The sequence below is a fragment of the Typopeltis vanoorti genome, chromosome 18, assembly GCF_054136105.1.
Source record: "Typopeltis vanoorti isolate ZY-2024b chromosome 18, IOZ_Tvanoo_1.0, whole genome shotgun sequence".
In the NCBI taxonomy this organism is placed as follows: Eukaryota; Metazoa; Arthropoda; class Arachnida; order Uropygi; family Thelyphonidae; genus Typopeltis; species Typopeltis vanoorti.
The window spans coordinates 64,583,411-64,607,608 of record NC_143566.1 but is presented as its reverse complement, the minus strand read 5'-3'; the positions used below and the strand labels follow the sequence as shown (position 1 = coordinate 64,607,608).

The 24,198-nt window shown below is 34.2% G+C and overlaps 1 protein-coding gene across 1 annotated transcript in view; it reads right to left on the bottom strand.

The window, feature by feature from the left end:
- The window catches only part of Zir (dedicator of cytokinesis), a 667,641-nt gene that overhangs the window by 432,729 nt on the left and 210,714 nt on the right, over positions 1–24,198 (bottom strand). The window contains exons 17-18 of the mRNA XM_090407837.1: positions 14,376–14,477; positions 1,415–1,501 (exon numbers count right to left, since the gene is read on the bottom strand). Of these exons, the coding sequence (XP_090263963.1) occupies positions 1,415–1,501; positions 14,376–14,477 (189 nt within the window). The remainder of the gene's footprint in view (positions 1–1,414; positions 1,502–14,375; positions 14,478–24,198) is intronic.

Here is a 24,198-nt window from a genome sequence, read left to right as displayed (position 1 = left end):
TATCCAGGAGTATATTACATTCCTTGCTCCTGTGGTCTTGCCTACATCAGACAAACTTCATGGAGTTTAGAAATCAGACAAAAAGAACATGTTGGTGATGTAAACCACAACAGAAGTATCTCTTCCGGCTTAGCACATCATTTCTGTACGTCTAACCACACAATAGAGTGGCAAAACAGCTCCATGCCATATCTGGATGACGACTACAGACATAGTTTGTTCAAGGAAGCTACAATAGTGTTAATAACCGGCGGAAACCTCAACAGAAATCAGGGTGCAATCCTAAACAGTTCGTGGAAAAACCTGATCCTGTCTCTAAATCCATCTGAACTACAGCTAGCCAGTAATCACATTACACGCTTACAGCAAACACGCATGCATGATAATGAATAAGAACAATAAGTCCTTTCAGTCTCTGTCACGCGAACATGTAACCTTAGCTACTACTTTGTTTACAACGTTTTTATGTTCCTTTCGATTTGCATTCACTAGTTTTTATGTCTTTCTGTAAACGCCTTGAAAAAACTAGACAGTTTGCTGGTGAAACTGGTAGGCTATAATGTAAGATGTTTGTAAAATGGTCAGTATTAAATAAGTTTGTATTTTTAATTATAAAATGACCAAATATGTTTAGTTTAAAACATCTTTTTATAAAATAGTTTGTTTGGTGTTGTTAATACCAATAAAAAATAAGTCACGAATAACCGTCAACACCTAAGTTTATCAGTAAGATAGCTTTCATTGAGATATTTCATACTGTGCATGCATATGGTTGCCCAAGTTCTTTGGAGATAGAGAGACTATTGAAAAAATACATTGGCAGGAATCAAGATAACTGGTGGAATTCCATCCTTGAGGTCAAATTGAGGGAATGTGGTCTTCAGAATTAGAGGACTAGGCAGCAGAGAGTAGATATGTAGAAACATATATGTTAGTAAGAGGGATCTTAGTGTATACATGCTGTGTTGTGCTTTGATGATGCTGATTTGAAATTCAGTGAAATATAAACAAGTTAATAAAACATCTTTTTATAAAATGTGTTGTTAATACCATTAAAAAATAAGTCATCAATGAAAGCTAGTTAAATACTTCAACTTCTCCATAGTGATGAACTGGCTATCATTCCCATTGATTATCATCATTATTTCATACCATTCTTCCTTCTATTGAGACTGAAAATTTTCAAAGTTTTTCATTACCTGAGTAGCTGTGTGCTGCTCATATTGTTCCTCTTTCTTTACCAAATCTGCTATTTTCTTAGCTGGATCTTTCGTATTCCTCATGTACTTGACTATTACTTCCCATGTTATATACTGTATGATCACTTGGAGATCATAAAAGTGAGGGACTTTTTAACTGATGAAATAGTCACTGTCATAACTGCAAAGGACATAATGAATTTTTTAAAACTTACCTGTGCATACAAAGCAGAAACTGCTTCAAGATTAACAGTGAAGACACCCTTATGGCCATCAACCCATTTTGTATTTGGAATTTGAATCTGAAAATACATGTAAAGACTAAATATGTTAAAGCAAACTGTTTTACTAGATATAAGTTAATAACACATGAAGTATTTCAATTAAAAAGGATCAAACATGTATCTTTTAATCTCATGAACATAAATGAGTATTTACACTAAGAAAGAATAGTTTTCTTTAAGCTATTAGAAACACCAATGTTAGCATTGTTGCTTAAGAAGGTTTACAAAGGTAGCTCAACTAGCATCCTCTATGGTGACAGATTACTTAAACTTTCCTCAATTTATATCATGTCTAATATCCCACTGCAGAAGGTTATCAGACTTGGAATATCCTTTATATGATCTTCTTTGCTGCCTTCAGTTCTCTCCTAATACTGATAACTATTCTGACCATCTTAATTACTTATATCTGAAAGCTGGTCACAACTAGTCTAATTACCCAAACAGTAAGCTTTCTTTGAGAATTCAGTGAGATTTCTTTTACCATTAATGCTAGAGTATCCCAAAGATCTGTGCTTCCATCTACACTCTTCCCCTGATAGTGCTAATATGACAAGCTTTGAGATAAGATCTCAAAGCTATAACCATTGCCATTCTGATCTGATTGCCATCCATTCACCATACGGTAGTGAAGGTAACCTTAACTTTAATCCAGAAAGAAAGATCATGCTTAACTCTCTCTCACTTCTGATAACATTTTGCTCAAAAGCCTAATCCTAATTGCTCAATAATCAGGATCTTCTTGGCTTGACTTTCACATCAAAAATCTAGCTTGGAAGAATCATATCCATAGTCTCTTTCAGCCTCCAAAAATATTTGGTATTCTTTTTCATTCTAAACAATACTTCTCTCTACTTAACTTCTAACATTTTATCCAAAATCTTCCCATCTTAGAACACTGTTCTTACATTGTTCTAAGAAATCTTTTGGAGTGGCACACCAAAAGCCTTCCTTAGAATGCCTGATTATCCAGAAGAGAACTATTCATTCCCTTAAAAAACAAGGCCCACCTCTCACTCTCTTTCTCTCTAATGCCCCTCAACAGCTTTTTTTTGCACTGTTTGGAAAAAAAGTCAATGGACACCATAGTGTGCAGAACAAACAGCCATGGTGCCCACCTTAATAAGATATAAGACCTCCTTTTGCTGCAATGACTGCAGCAATCCTACAGGATATACTTTCCATAAGTGTATGATAGTGATCAATAGAAATTTTAGATCATTCTTCCTGTAGGCATGTAACGAGGGTCCTGGACTATTATGAGGAGGATGTCCCTTGACCTCAGCTGATGCTCTAGTTCATCCCACAGATGTTCAATAGGGTTGAGATCAGGGCTCTGGAGGCCTGTCAAGTGTGATGATGTTCATGTACACAAACCACGCAGTTACAGCAGCAGCCTTATGACACAGTGCATTGTCTTGCTGAAAGAGATGATGCACTGTATGACAAGTTCAGTAGAAATGCCATAAAGTAGGAAGAAAAGCATTGTCCAGAATGCTCAGATATCTCTCAGAGTTCATTGTTCATGGCACCACAAACAGAGGTCTGAGACAAAACCAGGAAACATAAGGCCATATTATCACATCACCACCACCTCCGCATTTCATAGTTGGGGTTACTAACTCTTCACTGGGAAAATTTTAAGGACCATCTTGCAGTACACTTGACTATATTTATAATAAATTTTATGAGAGTTTAATATAACAAACAGGTAACAAGAGATATAACAAACAGATAACATACAGCACATGCATAATGTTTCATTTCTTGCTGAATTTTAAAATATTTTCATTATAATTAACTCTGAGTATTGTAAAAAAAGCAATCAGAGTAAATGTATACAAACAGTGATGGATAAAAAAAAATTCTTGACATATCATATGATTATTTTTAACTTAAAAATCTTACATCACAGTGTGATTGTGTAAATATGCTTCTCCTAAAGGTCATTCAGAATATTTACTGCTGCCACTTTACTACTTTAAGGAGACATTAAAAATTTATATTGTCTCATCCCAGTTAACAATAAGCACATCATGTGCAAATTGTTTTTCAATTTTATTTTTAAAGTTGAAAAACAAAGCTTCACTGTCTGTGTTTATTACAACTATAATAAGACTTAAACCAAAGTCCAAAGCAATTATGATTGTATAATAACAAAGAATAGCAGAATCATCTATCTTCTATTTCATTTAAAACATTACATTAAATAATCAATATAGTCACATCATATATCAAGTGGCATCAGTAAGAATGTTGCTGCATTTTCAGATTAGAGAATCAGATCAGTATCAAGAATATAGTTAATGTTTTATTTTGCGTGACAAGTTTCATAGTTTTAAACACATGTTGCTGATTTTCGCACCAAATTTGTTACAATTATTCAATTTGGCTAAAGAATGTTGGAGGTTTTAGCAGATTTATCTCTTATTTGAATATAAGGGTTTAATGTTACTTTCCTTAATGACTGTAAATCATGTGCCCCATATAGATTTTAAATACCAGTACAGATAGCATACAATCCAACCTTTGTGTTTTAATATAAAACCATCCTCCTGTTTGTGCTTCATTTCTGAGTTTCAGTGTATAAGGTTTCATTTATGTCATATACATTTAACACTCCAACCGGCCATGACGTCTATAGACATCCAGCAAAATCTGGATACGATTCTGTAACACCTATTGAATAAATAAGAAGTGCAATTTGATCTCACAATTTCATCCACCATGGCTGGTAGAGAGGTTAATCTTAAACAACAGTTTCCCCCTTGATGATATGATTGATTGGTGATATGGAGTCATAAGACTTATTGCAGAAGGCCAAAATCTCTACAGACCACAATGCCTATCATAGATCACCTTTGAAACATTAAGGACTGGTGCAATCAACACTTATTCACACAGTCCATCCTTTTATTCATAACTTTCCATGCAAAATCTACTCATTTACTTACTCCTGTCCATTATACAGCTTCTGGAGAAGACATCACACTCCCCCACTGCCATTGCTCAATGCAATGCAATACCATCTTATATCTATCTGACAGTAATCTTGCCAATCAATATGTTTTAATCATATCATCCAATCTACCAAGGTCTGCAAGGCACATCCTTCCCCACCTCCAATCTGTACTTAATATCCAAATATTTCACAGCCCCAAGACAGTCTCATTCATATGCCTTGCTCAGAAGTTTCTCTATTGTCTTCTTATTACCCAGATATTAGGTTATTACTAAATCAATGCAGACAAATCCAGGTGAGACCTGATTAGTGTCTCATACAATTATACATTATTATAATGTATTGTAAATATTAATATTACATATTATATTAAATACATTATATTTATAATGCATTTAATAATATAATTATATACTTAATACACACTATGGCAGAAATTTTCTAAACATTATAATATTTGCAACCTATTCTCTTAACTTCAACTCACCATTCACTAACACTCATATGACCAAATGCATTATTTTACATTTGGCAATAATGAACTAATATTCTGTTAATCTGCCCAAAGTGCTAATTTATTAAATTTATTTAAAATAAACAGAACTAAGATTATAAATAAGTCTAGCTTGCTGACTGTAATTGGTATCTCTTCCCCAGAGGAAGGAAAAGAAGAAGATAACTATCTGTTATAAAGTGAGATTTCTCTGCCAGAGCAGGGAACATTCCATTTCACTCAGTACAAATATCGGAACAAATGGGGAAACTACATGCAACAGAAATGGAAACAGACTTAGAGATTTCTCGACAAAAAATAACTTAAAAATTACTAATATCTTTTTCAAGAATAAAGACTGCAATTTAGAAACAAGAAATCTAAAAAGTATAATAGTCTACATAATAACTAATAGGAAAACAACTAACATGACTAGATAGCAGAGTATTCAGAGGTCAGTTTTAATCTCAATTAGACCAAAAAGGAAATGCCTCGACATCTTTTAACAGAGGCCCTAGATAACAGATTTCATTAAAGTACATCCTAAAGACTAAAATACACAAACTTTATTTAAGAAAAAATGAAAGAACAGGAACCAAACCTTGGAAATTCAGTGACAATCCTGAAGAAAACATTGACTGATTCAGTCAGAGACGCATATGGTGAGGTTGTCTGCAAGGATAGAAAAATCAGAACCCCATGGTGAACACAGAAAGTTAAAGAAGCAGTGAAGGAAAAGAAGAAAAAGTCATGGGAAGATCATATCAAAAGTTCCTGGCAAATAAGCCAGCTTGTGCTTTTAGAGAATACAGAGACAAATGTAAGAAAGTTAAACACTGTGTAAACCTAGCTAAACAAAAGTCATGGGAAGACTTTGGTAAGAACACAGAAAATAAATATCAAGAAGGTGGCAAAATATTTTGGAGGCTGTTGAAAAAATTCATAAATGGAAGAATTACAGATGGTAAAGGTGTCATGAAAACTGGAGAAAAAGATATCCTTGATGTATGGAGGAATTACTTTGAAAAATTACTAAATGAAACAAGCACTGTGATAAAAACATTTAACAGACATGCAATCAGGAATACATATCCATACCTGAATAGAAAAAGCCATCAAAAGCCTGAAATGTGGAAAGGCAATGAGAATAGATGATATTCAACCAGAAATGCTCAAGTACGGAGGCATAAAAGTCTTACAGTGGGTGCACTGCATAGTTCATAAGGCCTGGATAGAGGGACGAATTCCTGATGATTGGAGTAGAGCTCTAATAGTACCCATATATAAAAAGGGAAATAAAACTGAATGTGAGAATTACAGAGGTATTTCCCTACTGAATGTTCCTGGAAAGATTTATTCAAGTATACTTGAGAAAAGGTTGAGAAGGATTGTGGAAGGAAAGCTTGGTGAAGAACAAGCTGGATTCAGGCCAAACAGAGGCTGTCAGGATCAGATTTTCTCTTTACAATAAATATTTGAGAAATCATGGGAATAAAACAAAGATCTGTATTTAGGTTGTGTAGATCTGGAAAAGACATATGACGAGGTGTCAAGAGAGAAGTAGTTAAAAGTGCTACAGTTGTATGGTGTTAATGGAGCATTATATCAAGCAATACTTTGTCTTTATTTGAGTTGTAAGTCAGCAGTTAGAATTGAAAGAAGTACAGGAAGATGGTTTAATGTTAAATCTGGTGTCAGACAGGATGTATATTATCCCCTCTATTATTCATTATCTATATAGATCACATTATGAAGGAAAGTGGTATTAAACTTGATATCAAAATTGGAGATGTTAATGTCAGCTCTTTGCATTATTCAGATGATGTTATACTTCTAAATAAATCTACTACAAGTCTGCAAGATTCCCTGACTAAATTGAATAACTGTTGTAATAGATATGGTATATAAGTCAGCCATAACAAGACAAAGACAATGAAAATAGTCAGAAGAATTGAAAATGTCAACTGCATTGTGAATGGAGAACCTATAGAACAAGTAAAACATTTCAGCTACTTACGCATGATTTTTAGTGAAGATGCTAAATTAAATATGGAAACAGACTACAGAATCAACAAATCTGGTATGGTTGGAAGTCGACTGAATAAATGTATATGGAATAAGAGAGAAATTAGTCAAAACATTAAATTAGCTGTATACAAGACACTGTTCAAACCAATTTTAACTTATGAATCTGAGAGCTGGGTTAGAAGTAAAACACTTGACGAAAGACTAGAGACTGTAGATATGAGAGTCCTGAGAAAGATTAGTGAGTGAACAGATGGCATCAATGGCAATATCATATTAAAAATGAGGATATTAGGAAAGAACTTGACATTGTTAGCATGCAGGGTGTTAGCAGAGCTAATCTCAGGTGGTAAGGTCACTTAAACAGAATAGGAGAGGAAAGATTAGCAAAACAATTGTTCTCTGCCAGGTTGGCAGGAAAAAGACCCAAAAGAAGACCAAGATATAGGTGGATTCATAACAGTAAAAAATGCCTTATAAGAGAGACATATACGATCTGATAATGTTGAAGTCTTAACAGGTATCAGATTGGTTTGGAGGAAAACTATAGATAGGTATTATAGGAAGTTAGTAATGGTGTAAGTTTTTCATGCAGTACTATCATATCCTGTACATATCAGGAATTTGATGATGAAGATGATTAAACTGCATCCATCTAATGGAATCTCCTTATTGGTTGGAACTGTTTTTCCTATTATGCCAACAGAAATTTTATGAAATTCCATCCAGCCAGAACATCTAATGATATATAATTTTTAAATATTTGCAAATGATACATTTAAGAGAAGAATTATTATGACTTCAATATTTTTTTTTCTGAGGCAACTCATGAAAAGTTGTAAACTTACAGTACACTGGCAAAGATCTCAAATAAGGTGATGGTCTTACATCAGGAAATGAAAGTCATTTACCACCTAACATGAAACATTAATGTCCAGAGTAGGATTCAAATCTACAGCCAACTGGGTTGCAGAATGGATATGCTAACCATTTAGCTAATCAAGCTGGTATGGTTTCCAAATACTGAATTTGAATAAAATCTCTCCATCCAGAGTCTAAGAATAACTTGCGTATGAAGAGATAGAGACAGCAGTGAATTAAATACAAGGAAAATATACCTAAAAGGATAGAAAAATCAGAACCCCATGGTGGACACAGTTCCATCATATGATGGAACTTTTTGTTCTCTATATGCGAGTGGCTAGGGATGGGCACAAAATGTTAGGCTGATGTAGTATATATAAACAACTCACTGAATGAACTGTCTGTAGAATATGAAGTCTAGTTTATCCCATTGTTTTGATGTCAGATAGGTAGGGATTTCAGTCAACTTCTACTAAGTGAATGCCATGAATATGATAGAATAGGATAAGGAAGATATATATCTATAACACACCAAAAATTATCAATAAATCACAATTAATATTTCATATTCCAAGGCTATTGATTCATGTCAGACAATCCAAACATTCCATCAAAAAAATGTGTAAGAAGTTGGAAGAGAAGTGATTCTCACTACAAGGTCTTAAAACTAAAAACTAAATACTGTTTTTTTGTTGAAGTATCTGAATAACATGTCAGATGAGAGGAATCTGCTAGGAGATCTGAAACATCTTCACGTTAAACTTCATGTAAATAATCTGAAGTCTGAAAGACACCTTATGAATGAGATAAATAATTCAGCAGAGATTCAAGTAAAATTAAGATGAGAAACTACACATTTCTTCAAGATCAGTCAACATACCACATTACAGATTGGGATCCCACCAACTCACAAAAGAATAAGGTGTGCAAATTATTGAACACAGTCACTTCCTGACCTATATAAACAGTTAACAAACTCAAGCCCTTCCACGTTAAAACACCCAGGATATATGGAACACCAAAAATGCACAAACAAGGTACACCCTTACGCCCTATTGTGGATAGTATAAACAGCCCCACATATAAACTTGCTAGGCATTTAGCCAAATTACTAGCCACTCTCACAAACAACTCTCCCTCTTTTGTTAAAAATCCTACCCACCTAAAAAGTATTTCAGAAAACCATACCTTAAAAAGTTCAGACATAATGGTGAGTTTTGATATCACCTCACTATTCACAAATGTACCATTAATTGAACCCCTTGATTTACTAAAATCAAAATTTCCCCTGATATATTTCAACTATTTAAATTCACAGTACAGGCAGGTTATTTTACATGGAAAGGAAAAATATACAAACAATTAGATGGGACAGCTATGGGCTCCCCCCTTTCTTCCCACCCCCTTAGCCAACTTCTACATAGAACACTCAGAAACCCTAGCTATCAATACAGCCATGCTCAAACCAAGGTTCAGTTAAGCTACGTTGATGATGTGTTTGCTATTTGGCCACATGGTCCAGACACATTGGATACATTCTTAGTGCATAGAAATAGCCAACATCCAAAAATCCACTTTACAATGGAACTGGTAGCTAATGACTGTCTGCCCTTCCTGGATACACTAATCACAGAAGACTACAACAAAACTGCCATCATCCCAAATTTCGTCTTTCAGATAGTTCCTTATCTTTTTTGGTTTATAGAAAACCCACACATACAGGGAGATATTTGCACCAACAGTCACACCATCACCCATCACAACAGTATGGCATCCTAAAAACACTAGCCCACAGAGCTAGAGCAATTTGTTCCAATGACAATGCTCTCACTGCTGAACTCACTCACTTACGTAACACCTTCTTCGCTAATGGGTATAATCCCCATAAAACAGACAAAATACTAATTAAATGTTCCCGAGAAATCCCCTCCCCCACTGTCTACCACAGAAGACTACAACAAAACTGTCACCATTCCATACCATCATTTCAGATGTGCCTGACATAGATCAGGCACATATGAAAAGATATCTAGAGTGCTTAACAAACACCAACTACGCACCATATTTAAACCAGATGTGAAATTGGCAACTCTCATCCATTCACCCAAGGACAGATCTCTCCTTTATCACAACACATTTCCTTTATGTGTTGATCGAGCCTACTACAGACAGACAGAAAGAACTGTGGACGTCCGCCTCAGTAAATATAAAAAATATATCTGGCACTACCTCTATGGCAAGTCAGGTCTAGCAGACCATGCTTTAGATACCCCTGCACACAGGATTGATTGGGAAAAAAAAACAAAGGTGCTGGACAGAAGCATTTACAAGACAGAAAGGTTGTTCCTGGAATCAACAGAAGCCTTAAAACATACTCCAAATCTCAACAAGTATGACTGTATAAATTTCCCAAAGATTTGGGAGACAGTCATCTTAAGACCAAATTAATATCTAATTGTAATGTGAAAAAAATAAATAAAAATGATGCCACAATAATGGATATTTTAATGCAAAAATAGGGAAAGAGGACATGTTTCATGAAGTAACCAGTGAAAATGGAAATAGACTTATACAATTAGCAATATCAAATAAACTTACACTATCTTCTTGTTTTCAACATAAGAAGATACATTTGGGGACCTGGATTATTCCAATAACCAAAGAATGTAATCAAATAGATCATTATCTGAAATAAATCTGATTTTGAAAAGATGGGCAAGTTCAGTCAATGATGTACAAGCATAGAGGTGCAAATTGCGACTCTGATCATATGCTTGTTAAAATTAAATTTATATACAGAATATCAAATGCAGACCAAAAGAAAACTGAAAAGATAAAGAAATGGAACACTGAAGCATTAAAAATAGTGAAATAATTGATAAATATCAGAAGAAAATAAAAGATATTAAAACAATAGAAAAAGGAAAGAATATAGAAGAAAAATGGGACTTAATCCAATAAACGACCATAAAAGCATCTGAAGAAGAAATAGGATGGTATAGGAAAAATAGAAATGAATGGTTTGATGAGGAATGTAAGGAAATAATTGAATTGAAAAATAAAGCAAAGTAAAAGTATTTACAAAGGAATACAAGAAATAATAGAGAAGGATATGAAGAGAAAAGAAAGCAGGCAAATAAAATTTGTAAAAATAAAAAGAAAGAAATGATGGAGAAGAAAGGGGAACTAATAGTGCAGTATAATGAGAAAAGAGAAACTAGAAAATTTTATAAAGAAATAAAACATTTAATACATAATTTTGATACACAAATGATAGGCTGTAAGGATAAAGAAGGAAAAGTATTAACTGAGAAATATTTATTATTGTTATTATTATTAAGAGAGACTTCCAGGGATTCAGGAACTCATCGAGAGAGGCGACATGCACCAACCAGCCATCATACTTTTTCTTGAATTCATTCACTCTGTTTACACATCCAATGGCAATCCATTCCAATCATGCACCACACTATGAGAGAAAAATCTAGCCCTCACCTCTTCTTACCAGCATTTATTCTTAGCTTCCAAGAATGCCCTCTTGTCTTTTCCCCACTCTCCATAAATTAAAAATTCCAATTGAAATCCTGTATAACCTTTTCAGAAGTTTCTAAGTCTCAATCATATCACCCCTCTTTCTCCTGTTTGCTACTGCAGTCTACAAATTCTCAATCTGTCTTCATAATCAGTATTCCATAATCCTCATTATTTTTAACAATCTCCTTTGCACTCTCTCTCCAATATATCAGAATCACAACAGAAACCAGGAGACCAGACCTGCGCACAATAGTCCAAGTGAGGTCTTATAAAGGCACAAAATGACATCCTTATCTTTACATGTGAACATTCATTTCAGAATAGCAATTATCTTTTGACTTGTATTTGCAATCTTTGCTACATGGCTTCTGAACTTCAACTTCCTATATATTAATACTCCAAGATCCCTAGCATCATCAGTTTCATCAAGCATAATCCTACCAATATAATACAACATTGGATATCTAATCACACTGAAGTGAATGACTTTACATTTACTGACATTGAACTGACATCCATTTTCCCATGCCCACAATTCCAGCCTATTCAAATCATTCTGCAAGTACTGGCATATCAGCAGCATTCCTGATTACCCTATCTATCTTTGCATCATCAGCAAATAGCTGTATGTCGCTTGTCAAATCCTTCGCAATATCATTAATATATAGATTGAATAACAGTGGACCAATAACTGATTCTTGTGGTAAACCAATTTCATATTTTAAAAAATGAGAAGCTAAAGGTGAGAAAGACATTGAACTGACATAAAGCCCAGAAGACATGACTAAAATACAATGGAAACATTTTAAAATGGTATATAAAATGAGGTTACAAGGGACTGTATAGGTGCTAAGAAGAGGAAAAATTACAATGTTTGGTTATCAGACAAGACATGGAGACTCAAAGAAGGAAGGCATAAAGTTAAAATGATGTTTGAAAGTGCTAAATCTCAGAGAGCTAAAAAAATTCATTTCAGCAATTATAAGAAGGAAAAGCTACATAAAAGATCTGCAAGAGAGAGGATAAAAGGAATTACGTGGGCAGTTTGAAGAAGTACAAAAGGCAACAGCATTAGGGCACATTGTAAGACTGTATGAGATGACGAGAACATATAATATGAAGAAAAGAAGTAAGTGTGTTACTAACTGAAGACAATAAGATGGAAAGAACAGTTTGATGAAATTCTAAATGTAGACAACAATATAATAACATGATTAGAAGTTCAATAATGGAAGAACCTTCTGTAAGCATAAATTTAAATATAACATTGGAACCCATATCTAAAAATGAAACAACAATGCAGTAGAGAAGATGAAAAGTGAAATATATTAATGGAAATGCTTAAGACAACTAAAGAAACTGCCGATAAACTGCAACTGATCTTGAACAACAGTAAAAGATACAGAAAAGAGACAGAAAAGATAACTAAACAATGGAAACAAGCAATGATAATTATAATTATCATTCCTTGTCTAGTAATCTCACTAGATGTGAGAATTGGAAGAGAATTAGCCTACTCTCAAGTACCTGCAAAAATATTCTGTAGAATAAAGAGGATTAAAAATGAAGGAGAGAAGATATTAAGGCATGAAGAAGTTAGTTTTAGAACAGATGGAAGTACTGTGCATCACATTTTTACTTTAAGGAACATCATTGAATAAAGCACAGAATTTAGAAGCCTATTATATCTAAATTTTATAGATTTTGCTAAAGGGTTTGATAGCATTCACAGAGAAACATTCTGGTTAATTATTAAAAGTTATGGAATTCCCAACAAATATGCAAGAATAATCAAAGAAATGTATAAAGGAAATAAAAGTTGTGTTATTGCACAGCAAACAACATCCAGATGGTTTGGAGTAAGATCAGGTGTAATGCAGGGTTGTGTAATATCTGAGTTATTCTTTAATATAGTCATCAATTGGATTATGAGAAAAGATACAGTTGCAAGAAGAGAAATTAAATAGAATTCTATGTCACAGCGAGAAGATCTAAATTATGTTAATAAAATAGTTTTGATATCATCAAAATACAAAGATATACAAAAAAATCAGAAGATTTGTATAAAACTGTTGAAATGGTTGATCTTAAAATAAATATGAATAAAACAAAAGTGCATAAACTAAACAGCAAATGCCACAAAGAGATCAAAATCAATCAGCATGCTATAGAAGTTAAGAATTTTACATACTTGGGAGCAAATATAGACAGATATAATGCAAGGACTGAGAAAAGCTAATACTGCTTTCAGAAAATTAAATAATATGGAAATCTTCAAAATACCATAATAAAACCAAAATAAAGATCTTCAATAAAGCCGTATCATTACATGGATCAGAGACATGGAAGCTGAAAAAAACAGGAAGCTAAATTAAATAGTTTCAAACCAAATGAAATAAAAAACAGAGATGGATTGGAAACATACTGAAAATGGCCATTGACATGGATCCCAGAAGAAGAAAATGGAAAAGGGGGAAGGCCTGAATTAACTTGGCAGAGAATTACAGAAAAGGAAAGAAGACTGACTGACTAGAAAAGCTGGAGAGAAGACAAACTGGTGGCTCAGGAAATTGGTATCTGGAAGAAACAGTCGGCCTTTATGTACCATGAGGTGGAAAGAGGATAAGTAAGTAAGTAACTAATCAATCTTTTAAATTTCTTGGACAGAGGATCATCTATTTTCTCATTTCTCTGAATGAAGGCCATGTTGGATCATTATCTAATTTCCTGCATATATGTTACTTAATAACATTAAGTAATACCATGCTAGTACCAGAGTCTAGCAATGATTTATGATTGGATTTTTATTTTATTTTATTTTATTTTTTATATTTTAAAGAATATATCAAAGCATAAGTAGTTTAGCATTATTTCAAAACCAATTATTATCTAATGACAAAATTCAATATTTTCTAGTCAACATTGCTACATTTAAAAAAAAAAAACTAATTGTTTTATGTTCAATTAAAAATAAAACATAACATTATGATTAGAAATTGAATCAGGATACATACAGAAGGAGTTAGAAATGAATAACTTGGAGGGGGTTTCTCCATCATAACAGGGAGACAAAATTCTCCGGTTTGTAATCTGCCTTCTCGATACAGAGGGAGCCACTAAAATCAAAATAAACAATATCCATAATGTGTTATGTATCAAGTTTACTAATGAACATTTTGAATTCAGAATAACTAAATGATAACTGTCACATCAAAAAAAAAAAAAAAAAAAAAAAAAAAAAAAAAAAAAAAAAAAAAGCTGTAAACAGTCAAGTAATGAGTGATTAAGCACAATTATTCATTAGTTTACAAGTCACTGCAAACAAAGAGGATAAGTAATAATCCACACAACTTGCTGCTTTGGGGCAGTAAGCATAAATAACTCTGTTGAAGTTTCAAAGAAACTAAGGAAAAAAGGAGAAAAAAATGCCAGATATATCTTTTTAAGTTCATCATGAAATTTAGATTTTTCAATCCTTGTAGATAACTGCAACACATGCCTTCCTGACTGAATTAATCAATATTTCCTTCAGATTTTGCTATTATTCTCTGAGGTTTGGGTTTTGTTTACAAATGCTTTTATTTATTTTCTTTTATCATAACAATATGTATATATCTGAGACTACTGTTCTCCTAAGAAAGTTGTTTGACACTGATTCTTTTTAAAATCTTTTATATATATTCTTTTCAACATGACACTCATACTTATCTTGTTCATAATTAAATGTTGATCACTTCCTATTTCAAGTCCTCTGTATGAACTAGTTCAAAGATGTTCCTATCAACAACAGAATATTCAATAAAGGCTTTTCTTATTTTGTGTGTGTTCTCTCCATATGTATTTCTGCACACCTTTATGTTAGAATAAGGTATAACTAAATGTCTAGTCCTGAAGAAAAATTGAAGCCCTGCATATTTCTACAATTTTTCCCAATTATTATTTCTATATGTGTGATATTTATTTCCTACTCTGTTGTTTAGTCCTTGAATAAGCACCAGCTTTTCCTTTTTTTTTTTTTTTTTTCAAATGCCCTCTCTAATGACTGAAGACATTCTTCTATGGGACCCCACACACAAATAAGTTGTGAAATTTTCCATTTCACGACTTATTAGCAGTGAAGTTGTTTATCTTCATGTTTATGTTAAATATTCCAGCTACTCTTTGCTTTCCATAATTACTACTAATTAACTCTGTACCTTATTTATTAATTAAGGGTTATTACTGTGGACTTACGTGTTCTTTAATAATTAACTCTGCTATAACCTTTGTCATTATGCAATATAATCTTAGTTGTCCTTGTGCCAATAAACACAAAACTTATCTACCTAGATGATCACTATTGCCTATAAAGAATCATCATCATTACCATGAGTGCCCATGGACACAATCCATTGCCAGATGACTCAAATCCTGTAAATTCTATCCCTACCATACCTTCAAATCATCTAACCACTTTTGCCTTGGCCATCCTCTTCTATTTATACCACCATTGTACCAAGCATCAAGGTCTTTATCTTTCTACTGTTATCCATTCTGCATATATGGGGGATAGATTTCATTGCCCTGCTTATTGGAGGCCTGAAGTGGCTTGAAAAAGTTCCATGTTTGGTCTCTAAAGCAAAATTTCTGGATCTGGTAGAAAAATAAAATAAAAATAAATAAAAATAGCAAAGAAATATATAAAATCAATAAAAATAGAAAAAAAAAAATCCTTAACCCACCCATGGTACAAGTGTACTACAGGTTCACACATAAAAACCTATTGTGAGTGGGAACCAAAAAAAAAAAAAGTTCCAAAAGCTTTGGTTTCCTTCAAATTATTTTCTGTGTTAGTTTATTTACTGTTTACTTTACTATATAGTTTCTTCATTTGTTTACCTTTTGTACCCAAACATAGAATCTTTCCATAACATGTTCTTTTGAAAGCTGATATTCATCTCACAGTCTTTGACCATTACCAATGTATCACAATATACTGCATATGTAAAAATGGATTTTAGTCTTCTTCATTTTGGTAAAACTATTTATGTTAACAAAATTATTTTTAATTGTTCTGCAATTTCAACTTCTTTTCCAATGATACTTCTTAGGGTAATAATGCCTATCTTCAATTAAATTAAAGCTGATCATTTGCTGCAATCAAATATGGCTATATGGCAAGCAAGAGAAATAATAATTATGGCAAGTTGGCTGGTGGATAGTCATGACAGCAGAATAACAGTTGAAAAGGATATAGTGGAATTATTGAATGAGCATTTTATCAACATATATCATACGAGTATAAATGATGTGGTGCAATATACACCACAAAAGAGGTGAAAGAGAATAGAAAGGAGGTGAGTATTAGAAGAATTGAAAGTGAAAGAATCAGAGGTATATCAGGTGTTGTTTGAGTTAGATGTTAATAAGGCTGTGGGAATGGATGACATATCACCATGTATTCTTAAGAAATGTGCACCACAGTTGGCTATTTCCTTGACCTAGTTATTTAATGAAAGTCTTGAAGTGGGTAGGGTTTCTAAGGAGTGGAAAGAAGACAAAATAGTATCATCAGCAAACATCAGCTGTTTGCTGATGATACAAAGTTGAGGAGAATTATAAGTAGCACTGCCAATGTTAAATCCCTTCAGGAAGATTTGAATAGATTTTTACTTGGACAAAGGAGTGGGATTTGGTTTTAATATCAGTAAGTGCAAGGTTTTACATTCAAGATTTGTGTCACTGTATAAAGCACTGGTCAGACCACACTTGGACTATTGTGCTCAGATCTGGTCACCTGGTTTTAAATGTGATGTGGAGACACTCTACAAGTATAGTTCTAGGACAGAAGTATACAATAATTATAGACCAATCTGTATAATTATGGTTGTGATCAAGGTGTTGAAGAGATTGGTTAGGAATAGAATACAAGATTGGGTTGATGGATATAGCATTCTTTATGATGGTCAGCATGGATATGTAAAGGATAAATCTTGCTTTAGCAAGTTACTTGCATTTTATGATAAGGTAACAATTGTGTTAGATAATTGATAATCATATACAGTGATATTCTTGGACTTTGCAAAAGCGTTTGATAGATTACCACATGATAAGTTGGTGTACAAGCTGTAGAAGATGGGAATAGATAGTATACTGGTTAGATGGATCAGAGATTGACTCTTTGAATGATACCGGTAAGTATCATTCAAAGTCTCACTCAAAAAAGGAGGGTAACCACTGGCATGCTGCAGGTTTCTGTTCTTGGGCCCTGCTGTTTAACTTGTTTGTAAATGATATAACATATGGACTGACTGGGGATCTTCAACTGTTTGCTGATGATGCAAAGTTGAGGAGAATTATAAGTAGCACTGCCAATGTTAAATCCCTTCAGGAAGATTTGAATAATGCCTATATTCAATTAAAACCAAATCCCACTCCTCAACAATGGACAAAGGAGTGGGATTTGGTTTTAAAATAAATAAGTGCAAGGTTTTACATTCGAGATTTGTGCCACTGTATAAAGCACTGGTCAGACCACACTTGGACTATTGTGCTCAGATCTGGTCACCTGGTTTTAAATGTGATGTGGAGACACTGGAGAGTTCCAGAGACAAGTAACTAAGACACTGTCAAGACTTTGGAGTGCTGGACATGGAGGGAGGTTGAAACAATGTGGATTGCAGAGTTTAGTGGATAGGAGGAAAAGAGGTGATATGATGGAGACATTTAAGTTAGAGGATTTTATTGGATTAATCCAGATAAGATTATAAAAAGAGGAGAAAACCAGAGGTCATCCCTGGAAGTTATGTAAGTGTGGTGAAGAGGGGTGTGAGGGGTAGATTTTTTACATGGAGAATTGTCAGTGAATGGAATGCATTACCAGAATGTGTCTTTTAAGCAAGGAGTGCTAAGGATTTTAAGATTCGGTATAAATATGCTGTCGTTTGAATGAACCTCCCATGATGAGTCTGCTGACTTCATTGGAGGGTGCAATAATAATAATAAAAATATGAAGCTCTTAGTTCATGATACACAGACCCAAAAGAGTAATTGAAATCGTGTTCCATCATTAAATAACGTGGCTTCCATTCTTTAGAACTTTGTCTCTTTTCCTTAATATCACATGGTGATATTTATATAATGTATTATATAATGTATAAATAGTATGATGTATTATACTAAAGTAAACAAATTTTGTCTGACAAATTATAAAAACAATACATTAAAATAACAGAATTAATTCATTTAAATAAATTTGAATGTAAGCATGGTAATAAAGTTAAAACTGATCTCTTGGCATCAGCCCTCTCTTCCAACTCTTATATAATTAACCAAGGAAAATCACCTGTTTTATGAAAAACAATTCACTCTATGCCTGCTCTAATCTTCTTACCACAAGATTACCAGAAAAAATCCTCAATAATCAAGAAACTAATGGGTCCTCTTATCTGGAGAGTGTGTACTCACCATGTATACATATAGCTCACCCTAGGTGAGCTATATGTATACATAGTGAGTTTATTTTCATCCTGTATTGCATATGTGACTATCATACTTTCCTAGCATCTTCCCAGCAATATGGAGGCAGGTCTTTATTCATCCTATTCCTGGTGGGGGCATCAGATTAGCATTCCAATGTCCCCGATCAATATTTGTGAGGGTAGATTGAAAGATCACTGGCAGCTTGCTCCTTCTTTTTTTTTTTTTTCTGCTTAAGGGCACACACACACTGGTTGATTAGTGATCATCAATAAGGATTCTAGTGCTTTCACTCCACTACAAAAAAAAACCTTCTGGCCAATTTTCGCCTTTCGATAAAAGCCATGGAAAAGTTCCAAGAAACTTACGATTGTTCTTAACATTTTCAGGGCTTTCTTTACAATCTTCCTACCCTTTGCAACTGCACTGTCAGTTTTTTTACTGTCTCTCATTATGTCATGGTGGGTTCCTCCCATTGGATATCTTTGTCAATGCCAAGGCATTCTCCAGAGTTCTGCACTTTCACCCATATTCTTATACTGTACATGATCTTCTCTCATTAAACGCATGTACAATGGTGGTCTGAAAAGTTCTTGGCCTCAACTATAGATGGCAACACCATCTGCAAGATTTTTTTTTCCAAGTTGGTACATCTGTCATAAGCATCCATGTGAAATTGCAAGTCATTCTATCAAGTAGTTTGTTTTATAAAGCTGTCTGAAGCAAAAGTATTGTCTGTATCCCTTGAAATGGTTAAATTGAGTATCGCACGGTTATAAAATTCTTTGTAAAAGTAGGTTTAACATCAAAATAAATTCATTCGAAATTCATAAAAGTTTATGGGCACTCTTCTCCTTCAGTTTCGACAATTAAGAAATGGGCTGCTAAGTTTAAAAACATGGTCGTACCAGCCTTGAAGATGATCCATGTGAAGGACAACCAAAAAGTGTAACACACCAGAAATCATTGATCAAGTGCACAATATGTTATTGGATGACTGGCGAGTCAAAGTACGTGAAATTGCTGAGACTATAGGCATTTCAAAAGAACGTTAGGATATATTTTGCATGAAGAATTGCAAACGAAAAAGCTTTGCGCAAGATGGGTACTGCGCTTGCTCACAGAAGAACAAAAACGCACTCACATGAAAATCTCTGAACAATGCATGGAACAATCAGTTTTATTCTTGTTAAAAGAATAAAACTGATTTTGTGCATCGATTTATTACTATGAATGAGACTTAGATTCACCATTACACACCAGAATCCAAATTGCAGTCCAAACAGTGGACAGAAGCCAGTTGTTCAGCACCAAAGACAAAGTCGGTTCCATCAGCAGGAAAGGTCATGGTATCGGTGTTTTGGGATGCTAAAGGCATTTTGGTTATTAATGATCTTGAAAAGGGTAAAACAATAACCAGAGAACATTATTCTGATCTTTTAACCAGACTAGGTGAAAAATTTCATGAGAAAAGACCCAGTTTGCAGAAGAAAAATATCATCTTTCTTCAGGACAATGCACCTGCCCACAAAAGTAATGGGAAAATTAACGGATCTGAACCATGAATTGTTGAAACATCCACCCTATTCCCCAGATTTGGCTCCCTCTGACTTCTATCTCTTCCCAAAACTAAAACTCTTCCTCGCTGGTCAGAGTTTTTCTTCAAATCAAGAGGTGATCACAGCTGTAGAGGGGTATTTTATAGATTTTACTGAGAACTGCTAAAGGGATGGGATAATGGCACTATGGCATTGCTGTAATAAGTGTGTCTTAAGGAAGATTATGTTGAAAAATAAAAATAATTTTGAAATTATAAATTCATTTTTTCATTTTAGGCCGAGAACTTTTCAGACCACCCTTGTATACCTCTGCAGATCAGAATGCACTTCAGTCCTTTTCTTCATTTGCGAGCCCTTGTTATTGAGAAAAAGTAACTGACACAATGAAAAAGGAAAAGTTGGTCCTTGTTGGGGATCTAAATAGCAGAGTAGGAAATGATTGTGAGACATACAAAAATATTTTGGGAAAATTTGGAGAAAAGAGTAAAGCTAATAATAATGGAAAATATCTGTTGGATTTCTGCTCAGGACATGGACGGGTTATTACTAACACCATGTTTCAACATAAAAATGTGCCAAATTCACATGGAGAGAAGAGACTAGGAATAAGAAAAGTCTCATTGACTATGTTATCATTGATAGTGATGTTTTCTCCCTGCTGCAGGACACCAGAGTGTACAGAGGATTTGAAATTTGAAGTGATCACTATTTAGTCTTGAGCAGGATGAAATTGAATTTCATATTGAAAAGAAAAACATGTAAGAAAGTTCTAAAGCGAATAAAAGTTGAGCAGCTCTCAGATGTGAACTGTAGACTAAAATACACAAAGATTATTGAAGGAAAAATGAAAGAGTTTGAGAACAGGAACCAAATTGGAGATTCGGTGGCAAGCCTTGAAGAAAACCCTGATTGATTCAGTTCAATATGCTACAGTTATATAGTGTCAATGGGGCATTATATCAAGCAATACTTAGTCTTTATTTGAGTTGTAAGTCAGCAGTTAGAATTGAAGGAAGTACAGGAAGATGGTTTAATGTTAAATCTGGTATGAGACAAGGATGTATATTATCCCCACTGTTATTCATTATCTATATGGGTCACATTATGAAGGAAAGTGGTATTAAACATGATATCAAAATTGGAGATGTTAATGTCAGCTCTTTGCTTTATGCAGACGATGTTAATCTTCTAAATAAATCCACTACAAGTCTGCAAGATTTTGTGACTAAATTGAATAACTGTTGTAATAGATATGGCATGAAGATCAGCAATAAAAAGACAAAGACAATGAAAATAGGCAGAATCATTGAAAATGTCAACTGTGTTGTGAATGGAGAACCTGTGTAACAAGTACAACATTTCAGCTACTTAGGCACGATTTTTAGTGAAGATGGTAAATTAAATATAAAACTAGACAACAGAATCAGCAAAGCTGGTATGGTGGGAAGTCAATTGAATAAATTCATATGGAATAAGAGAGAAATTAGTCGGAACACTAAATTAGCTGTATACAAAACAGTGTTCAAACCAGTTTTAACTTATGGATCTGAGAGCTGGGTCAGAAGTAAAACACTTGACCAAAGACTAGAGACCACAGATATGAGAGTCCTGAGAAAGATTATAGGCATGAACAGATGGCATCAATGATATTGCCATTGATGCCATCTGGCATGAACAGATGGCATCAATGGCAATATCATATTAAAAACGAGGATATTAGGAAAGAACTTGACATTGGCAGCATCCAGGAATGCGTTAGCAGAGCTAATCTCAGGTGGTAAGGTCACTTAAACAGAATGGGCGAAGAAAGATTAGCAAAACAAATGTTCTCTGCCAGGTTGGCAGCAAAACGACCCAGAGGAAGACCAAGATATAGGTGGATTGATACGGTACAAAGCGCCTTAGATGATAGAAATATAAGATCTGATAATGTCGGAGTCTTGACAAGTAACAGACTGATTTGGAGGAAAATTGTAGATAGGAAGTTAGTAATGACGTAATTTTTTTCATGTAGTACTATCATATCCTGTACACCCCTTGAGGGTACATGGCAGGAATTTGATGATGATGATGATGATGTTATAGTAAAGTAATTTTCCGTTCTAGATCTTCCAATGGTAGATGACAGTGTACTTCATTCCACTTCTTCATTTGAGAAGTTTTGTTATAGTCAAGTAAAATAGGCTTCTATCTTGCATAGTTAATCTCTGACAATGATTTCCTAGCTATTCTTGAATAGGCTGAGGAAATTCAAGTAAATTTCAATGCTGCCAAGATACAGTCCTGTTTTATTTTCCAGGCTAATCATATCCTGACACAGGATATGATTAGCCATCACATCCATGGCTAATGACTCCAGGAGACTTAGTTTCCACTTTGATTCATGACAGGCACTGTTGACCTAGGATTCCTAAAGTGGAGGTGTTTCATTTACATGGCTCTGTCATGTGGGTGAGACACCTGAATGATGGTTTTACAAGTGCTGTAGGCTTCCATGTAGGCTGTGAATGGAGGTGGTGTTTTTTGTCTGAAGCTGCTTATGATAACCTGTTTTCCTTTCTTGGACTGTCCTGGCACACTTTTTTTGGAAGCATGATTTCTATTAACAAGACCATAAAAAAGTATCTGAAACCAAAGAACAGGAACAGCAGTCTGATCATGGAAAGGAGTAAGTCACAGAGATCCTCCCTCTTGGCACTGTTATAATGTTACACTACAAGAGGCTGTGAATCACTGAGAGGAGACATTCCACAAGAGATGAAACTTGGATGAAATTGTGATCTTAATTAGCAAGAGGAGGAGTCATTTCAATGGTGTATCTGGAAGGAAAACTAGTCAAGAAAAGATTCAGAGTTTTGTGTGCAGTCTTCCACAGAGAGCACCAATGTTGCACTGTTCCTGAGAGTGGATCATGTGTCCAGTGAAGTGTAAAGAACTGAAAAAATGGCATAATGCACTATCCACCCATCAGAGAGCTCCAATGTCATCATCCATACAAATGATTCTCCTTAGTTTGGATGTCATTTTATTTCCAGTCTTTACTGAGAGTGAGAGTCTTCAATATTCCTTTTATAATGCTACCTTGAGCTAGCAAAACTTCAGGTTGTAAATCTTTAAGTTAATTTGTATATTCCTTTTCATTCTTGTTTCTAAGTAGTTTTTATTTCGGAAACTGCAATATGAATCAGTACAAACAGCTACAAAAATCTAAATAAGGAAACACACCTTTTTTATGGAAAAACTGCCAGTGAAGGCATAAAAGCCTTTATCAAGGTACGTGCTAGTTTCCTTAACAGAATTCTTCTTCATGTGCCTTAACCCATCTATTTGGGGTTGGTCTTGTAAGATCTCTCTTCCATTCTTTCCTATTTTGTGCCATTTCTTCAGTTGTTCCACACTCTTCCATGTCCTCTTCTCACCACTTCTCTCAATGTCTTTCTCAGTCTATCTCTTCCTATCCACATTCAGATTCATAGTTATATTTACACTTTCAGCTGCTGAGCACCGTTTAACATGTCCAAACCATCTTAAGCTGTTTTATCCGATTTTTTCAAACTAATGGTACCACTCCCAAACTACCTCTGATAAATTCATTTCTAATTTTATCCTTTCTTATTATTCTGCACATCCACCTTAACATTCTCATCTCTGCCACATTCATCCTTTGCTCATGTATTTTCTTTACATTCTGATTCATATAACATGGCAAGCCTCACAAGTGACTTATAGAGCTTCTCCTTTAGACAAATCAGAACACGCTTGTGACACAAAATAGTGCTGGCTTGTCTCCACTTTAACCATCCCGTGCTAATTCTACCAG